Source organism: Brassica oleracea, chromosome C3 (genome assembly GCF_000695525.1).
Source record: "Brassica oleracea var. oleracea cultivar TO1000 chromosome C3, BOL, whole genome shotgun sequence".
Lineage (NCBI taxonomy): Eukaryota > Viridiplantae > Streptophyta > Magnoliopsida > Brassicales > Brassicaceae > Brassica > Brassica oleracea.
The window spans coordinates 6,074,945-6,081,388 of NC_027750.1; the positions used below are offsets into that span (position 1 = coordinate 6,074,945).

The 6,444-nt window shown below is 29.4% G+C and overlaps 1 protein-coding gene across 2 annotated transcripts; it reads left to right on the forward strand.

The window, feature by feature from the left end:
* Nucleotides 1–1,781: 1,781 nt before the first annotated feature.
* Nucleotides 1,782–2,699, forward strand: LOC106335765 (non-specific lipid-transfer protein 3-like). Of its 2 annotated transcripts, XR_001268766.1 has the most exons (3): nucleotides 1,782–2,296; nucleotides 2,433–2,528; nucleotides 2,590–2,699. XR_001268766.1 is itself a non-coding variant. In XM_013774372.1 (2 exons), exons 1-2 carry the CDS (start codon nucleotides 1,959–1,961, stop codon nucleotides 2,464–2,466), a joined length of 372 nt encoding a protein of 123 aa, XP_013629826.1. In that variant the 5' UTR covers nucleotides 1,782–1,958; the 3' UTR covers nucleotides 2,467–2,699. The 2 variants fall into 2 exon arrangements, 1 of the variants encoding a protein (XP_013629826.1); XM_013774372.1 differs by having other exon boundaries at nucleotides 2,433–2,699.
* The last annotated feature ends 3,745 nt before the right edge of the window (nucleotides 2,700–6,444 follow it).

A 6,444-nucleotide genomic window follows, 5' to 3' on the forward strand; every position in this document is an offset into this window, starting at 1 on the left:
CCGCTATGAAGGCTAAAAAAACATAATGTATTTTTCAGGTACAATAATAAAAGAAACATAATTTTTCAGCAAAAGTTTTTTTAGTGGTATTGCAAAGATGTAGATATGTTTAATTCTCAACACTACGCACATATTCTTCCCGTTTCAAATTGATAAATGTTTAAGAGTTTACACACTTTAAATTTTGGTTAGAATTTTTTTTTTGTGATTAATTTTTCTATAACTTGTAGCCGATACAAGTTTAAGAAACACAATTTTTTAAAATTTATAGTTTATCATTATTATCTAATAAATATATATTAAAATATATAAAAGTATATCTTTTTAAACAATTTTTTATTAAAAGCATGGATCATTTTGAAACGGAGATGGTATATGATAATGTAATAAAAAGGATTATAGTAAAAATCATATTCACTCTTAGAATTTCTTTAGTAGACACAGCTTTTTATATACATGCAAATAGACTAAAATATTTGTCATGTTGTAAACTCAGGGGAGGATAGCTGCAGGTTCTATCGCTGGTCGGTTATTAGTTGTAGTACTATCTACTATGTAATTGTATGGGCATGCATACACATATTCTCCTCGTTTCACCGTGAATATTATATATTCTATAGATCGTTGTGGCTGTATAACAAACACCGTACGTTCTTTATTTATAAATTATATCCACAAAAATGTTAAAAACCATCTATATATATATTTGTTGTTATTTGGGTGGGGGTGGGGGAAAAAGTTTCTTGTTTACATTCGTCATCGTTAGACCAATGTATGTGTCCTTGTATATTTTGATAATTAATAGTTTTAACCATAACAGTTTCAGTTAGACTCTATATATAGAAATCTCCCGCCAGTATTGGATGTAGGTATTAAATTATAGGATTAAGATAACATCATCATATCTCAAAACATATTAAAATACAACTGAGGAAAACAAAAGATCACCAAGCCATAAGACAAAGACATAGTGTGAGATAAGCGTCCATATATAGACGTGTTTTATTTTATTTATGCTAAATCATACACATGGAGCCAAGCTACTTGTCACTGTGCCACATGAGACTGCTGCATCTACTGATGCAACTATGCACACCGTCAATACAAGGCATGTGAAGAACCTCTGGGCCAAAGCCATTTCTGTTTTGCTTTTCTTTGTTTGATGAAGAATATGGATATTCTGTTTACCTGTTTCTAGTTATGCTTTGTTGTTTGATATGAGATCTGAAGAAGCTCATGATGGGTTTAAATAGGAATTTTAGATGGTAAAGGTAGTGACTAAGCAGGGTTAATTTGTTGGTAGTTGGAATGCATTTACTTAATTTTGTTTTAGTTTCTTATACTAATTGACATATTGTTTCTGTGTGCTTGTATATTCACTCATATGATATCTTAGATAACGAAACTTTAACTTTCTTGATATTTTGTCGAGGTCAAGTTTCAGTTGATGAGATACGCTATTCACTTAACTATACTTAGCTTTCTCCTTTCACCCGGATTTTTCCATACGAAAAGATGATGCATACTTAGTATGACAGCTCTGATGCATTCGTACTTTTTCCGTTAATAGCCATAGTTTGCCGCACAAAGTTAAAAAAAAAACACAGGCCATAGTAAAAAATTTCCTCAGTTAATTAATGGCAAAACAAATAGAAGGTCCCAGTGGAATTAATGAAGAAGGTGATGGGGTTAGTTGGGAGAGTTCTAATGGTTGGTGTTGCCTTTAATTGGACTGTATTCAAATTTAAGTCGCACAGTAGTAGAGTACAAACCTCTACTAGTGGATAAATTATTGATTGTCTGAAATCAAGATACATACAGAGTACAAATCCTAATATAAATCCATTCATCAACTCACACTTTTCTCATCCAACAACAAAAGAAGAAGCTTAGAAACGCAAAAGCAAAGTGTCTCTATTTTCTTAGCGCACACAAAAAGAAGAGAAAAGCAAGAGACAATGGTTTCGGCTCTGAGATTCTTCACATGTCTTGTCTTGGCAGTGTGCATAGTTGCCTCAGTAGATGCAGCAATCTCATGTGACACAGTGGTAAGTAGCTTGGGTCCTTGTTACTTTTACCTAAGGCAAGGCGGGATTGTGCCGCCTTCATGCTGTGGGGGAGTAAGAAATTTGAACGGTATGGCTCAAACCACACCAGATCGTCAACAAGCATGCAAATGCGTACAGTCCTTTACAAAATATGTCCCTGGTTTCAACCAAAATATAGCATCTGGGCTTCCTGGAAAGTGCGGTGTTAGCCTTCCTTATCCCATCTCCAATAGCATGAACTGCGACAAGTAAGCTTTTTGTTAAGTGCAAGTTCACATTCTTTTGTTTTCTTCTCTTACGTGATTAGTTACCCAATCTAGCTAGAGACGGCGATTTAATTCTTTTTAATGAGTCAAACTTACTCTGTTGTTTGTATTGTTGCAGCGTCAAGTTAAGCGGAACTCATGTATCGTCGTGAGGATGAAGAGTATGGTCTACAATAAGTAAAATGAATTAATGGTTTACTTGTCTTGTTTTTATATATATTTTTTTTTTTTTTGGATAAAAATTAATGTAGAATCCATTATTGTCTTGTTTTTATATTGTTGTTGAAAATGTTTGTCTATGTTACTTTGTAATATTTTGCTCTACATTGTATCTTAATTATGTTTAAGAGATGATAATTCTACCTTATTAATTATCTTCTCTTTATATCATTTCCCCAACGCCATCATAGATATTAATCAACGACGATTTTAGCTACAAATCTCCTTTTTTTTTTGAGAAAGGGCTTACCTACAAATCATTCTTTGTAAAGCTAGGAGTGCTACTACTAATCACGGTATATTTTCTAAGATGTCAATTATCCAATGACATAATATTAACGTTAATTACTCAATCACACGAGATCAGCCACTGATGTGAATAATTTACATTAATTTCTAGCTACTTATTATTTTCTTAGTATAAAGGGTAAAAACATGTATTGTACAATCTTTAATTGTAATTAGATTTTGATCGCGCGGATGTAGTTAAAAAAAATGATGCTATTTGTTTTTTATATCACTATTTAGGATTGGACAAAAAACTCGAATTCAAAGAACCGAACCGATCACAATCCCAATCCGAATAAGTAGTACCAGATCCAAACTGAAATTGATTAAATATCCGAATTATTCAAAATTTTGGTATATGAAGAACTGAAACTTAATCCGATCCGAGCCGAAGTATTTTGGGTATCCAAAATAAATTTATATACTTATATATATTAATTATTTTTAGATTTAATATATATAAAAACATCAAGAATATATATGATACTTTTAGGTTTGTTTAAATACATGAAAATATATACAAATAATCAAACGTAAATATCTAAAATAGTTAAAATATACTCAAAACTCTAAAAATACTTAAATAATTATTAATTTTCTATCCAAATATTTAAATCAAACCAATTTATATGTTAAGTTAGGTACTCTGACATATGTTATTCAAATTTATATGTAATATATTTTATTGTTTATATATTTTTTTAAAATTAAAGCACATAATACATTTTAAATTTTTTAAAATAATTTAAATTGGTTATCCAAATCCGAACCAAATCTTCAAAGATTTGAACCGAACACGAAATCCCAAACAGACCCGAAAACGAACCCGAACGCTCACCCCTAATCACTCTTATATATCATATATGTGTCATCATAGGTTACAAAATACGTGTTATCATATAATTAATCATATTTTATATATACCATCAAATAAGTAATCTTATAATTAATAATATTTTATATGTACAATCATATAAATAATCATATATATTATATTTTTAAAATTCAATGCGAAATATAAGAGCCATAATTTAAGTTGGTATTTGAAATTGAGCTTTTTATTGTATTTTTCTTATATATATTGAAAACATTTTTATAATGGTTATTAGAAAATATGTTAGTAAAAATCAAATTTTGAATATATGTATATTTTAAAATTAATATTTTAATTTGAATATGTATATCTTTTAAATATAATGTGATGAACTTTCAATCTACTAATAATAACAATCCCAATTAAATAAAAAAATTGTGAATTCCACTTATGTTGAAATGATGTGTCTTTTCAACAATTAAAAGTTGTGTCTTTTTATTTAAAAATAACTATTTATATTGAAAGAATGTGACCATTTATATTGAAAAGTTATAACTCTTCATATAAGTATTATTACAAAAAGACACAACCTTTTAATTCAAAAGATGTGACTCTTCAAACAAATTTTTGAAAATCTATAAAGAGTCCAATGTCCATGCCTTCTCAAAACATAATTTTCAGTAATCAAATAAAATGACGAAGAAAAAACCAATTAATAATAGTAAACCCAAACAATGTTGAAAAGTTATGTGTTTTATAGGAATTTTATTTCTTGTTAAAAATTGTGTCTTTTCATTATATATTAAGATATGTCATTTCATTATTTGTTTCAAGAGTTGTGTATTAGTTAGTATTTAAATTAAAAAGATGTAATTATTTAAATGAAAAATTGTGACTATTCATATATGTATCATTTCAAAATAACTACCTTAAAATTGAAAAGATGTGACTATTTAAATTGAAAAGTTGCGACTATTCGTATAAGTATCATTTCAAAATAACCACTTCTAAACTGTAAAAAATGTGACTATTCATCTATATGAAAGTTGCATCTCTTAATTTTTTATATGAAAAGTTGTATTTATTAGTATTGAGATGAAAAATTATGTCTTTTCATTTTTATTTTGCTCATATCTATTTATTAATATTTGCAATTGTTTTATTTCTAAAAATCAGTGTATTGATTAATATGAAAATTTGAATCTCTTAAGTTTTATACATAAAAGTTACATCTCTTAAATGCTTTACATGAAAAACCCAAACAATGTTGAAAAGTTATGCATTTTTATAGAAATTTTATTTCTTGTTAAAGTTGTGTCTTTTCGTTATTTGTTTCAAGAGTTGTGCATTAGTTAGAATTTAATTTTAAAATATGTAATTATTTAAATGAAAAGTTGTGACTATTCATATTTCTATCATTTCAAAATAATTACATTTAAATTTGAAAATATATGACTATTTAAATTGAAAAGTTGTGATTATTCATATAATTATCATTTCAACATAACCACCTTTAAATTGAAAGATGTGACTATTCGTATATATGAATAAAGTAAAAACAAAAAGACATAAAATTTCATTTTAATACAAATAAAAATAACTTTTCATAAAAAAACTTAAGACACACAATTTTCATATTAACAATGATTAAAATATACAAAACGGTCGTGACCGAAAGGCTACCAATGATCATAAACGAAAAAGTGCGAATGGATCTTGACTGAAAGGATGTGAAATTAATCTTGACTGAAAGGGTGCGAACAGATCTTGACCGTGACCAAAAGGGTGCAAATGGGATATGACCGAAAGGGTGCAAATAATCGTGACCGAAAAATTGCAAACAGGTCGTGACCAAAGGGTGCACATGGTCGTGATCGAAAGGTTGTGAATGGGTTGTGACCGAAAAAGTGTAAACGGGTCATGACCAAAAAATGGTGTGAACGGATCGTAACCGAAAGGTTGTGAACGATTTGTTACCGAAAGAGTGTGAATGGGTCTTGACTGAAAGGGTGCGAACGAGTCGTAACCAAATGTGTGTCACTGCCAATGGATCATGACCAAAGAGGTAAGAATAGATCGTTACTGAAAATGTGCAAACGAAACATCACTGAGTGAATGCTAAAGGTCAATCATGATGTTAGTGATATAAGAGTATGATCTTTTTTGGCCAACATAAAAAATCTATTTAAAACAATTACAAATATTTATGAAGTATTAATATATAGATATGAGTAAAGTAAAAACAAAAAAGACATAAATTTTCATCTCAATACTAATAAATACAAAAAAAATCATATACGTTTACTTTTCATATTAACACTGATTAAAAATTATAAATATTTATATAGTATCATCAACAGAGATGAATAAATGTGTTGTAATTTAAGAGATAGGAACGCGTCATAATCTAAGAGGTACAAGCGTATCATGTTCCAAGGGGTTCAAAAGTATTGTGACTCAAAGGGTGTGAATGTATTATGACCGAAAATGTACAAAAGAATCGTGACCAAAAGGCAATGAACTGTCATAAACGAAAGGGTGCAAACGGTTCTTGACCAAAAGGATGTGGTATTAATCCTGATTGAAAGGATACGAATGGATCTTGACCATGACAAAAATGGTACAAATGGGTTATGACCGAAAGCGTGCAAATGAGTTATGACCGAAAACGTGCAGATGGGTTATGATCGAAAGGGTGCAAATGGTCGTGTTTGAAAGATTGCAAATGGTCGTGACCGAAAAATTGCAAATGGGTCGTGGCCAAAGGGTGCAAATGGTCGTGACCGAAAGATTGCGAATGGGTTGTGAC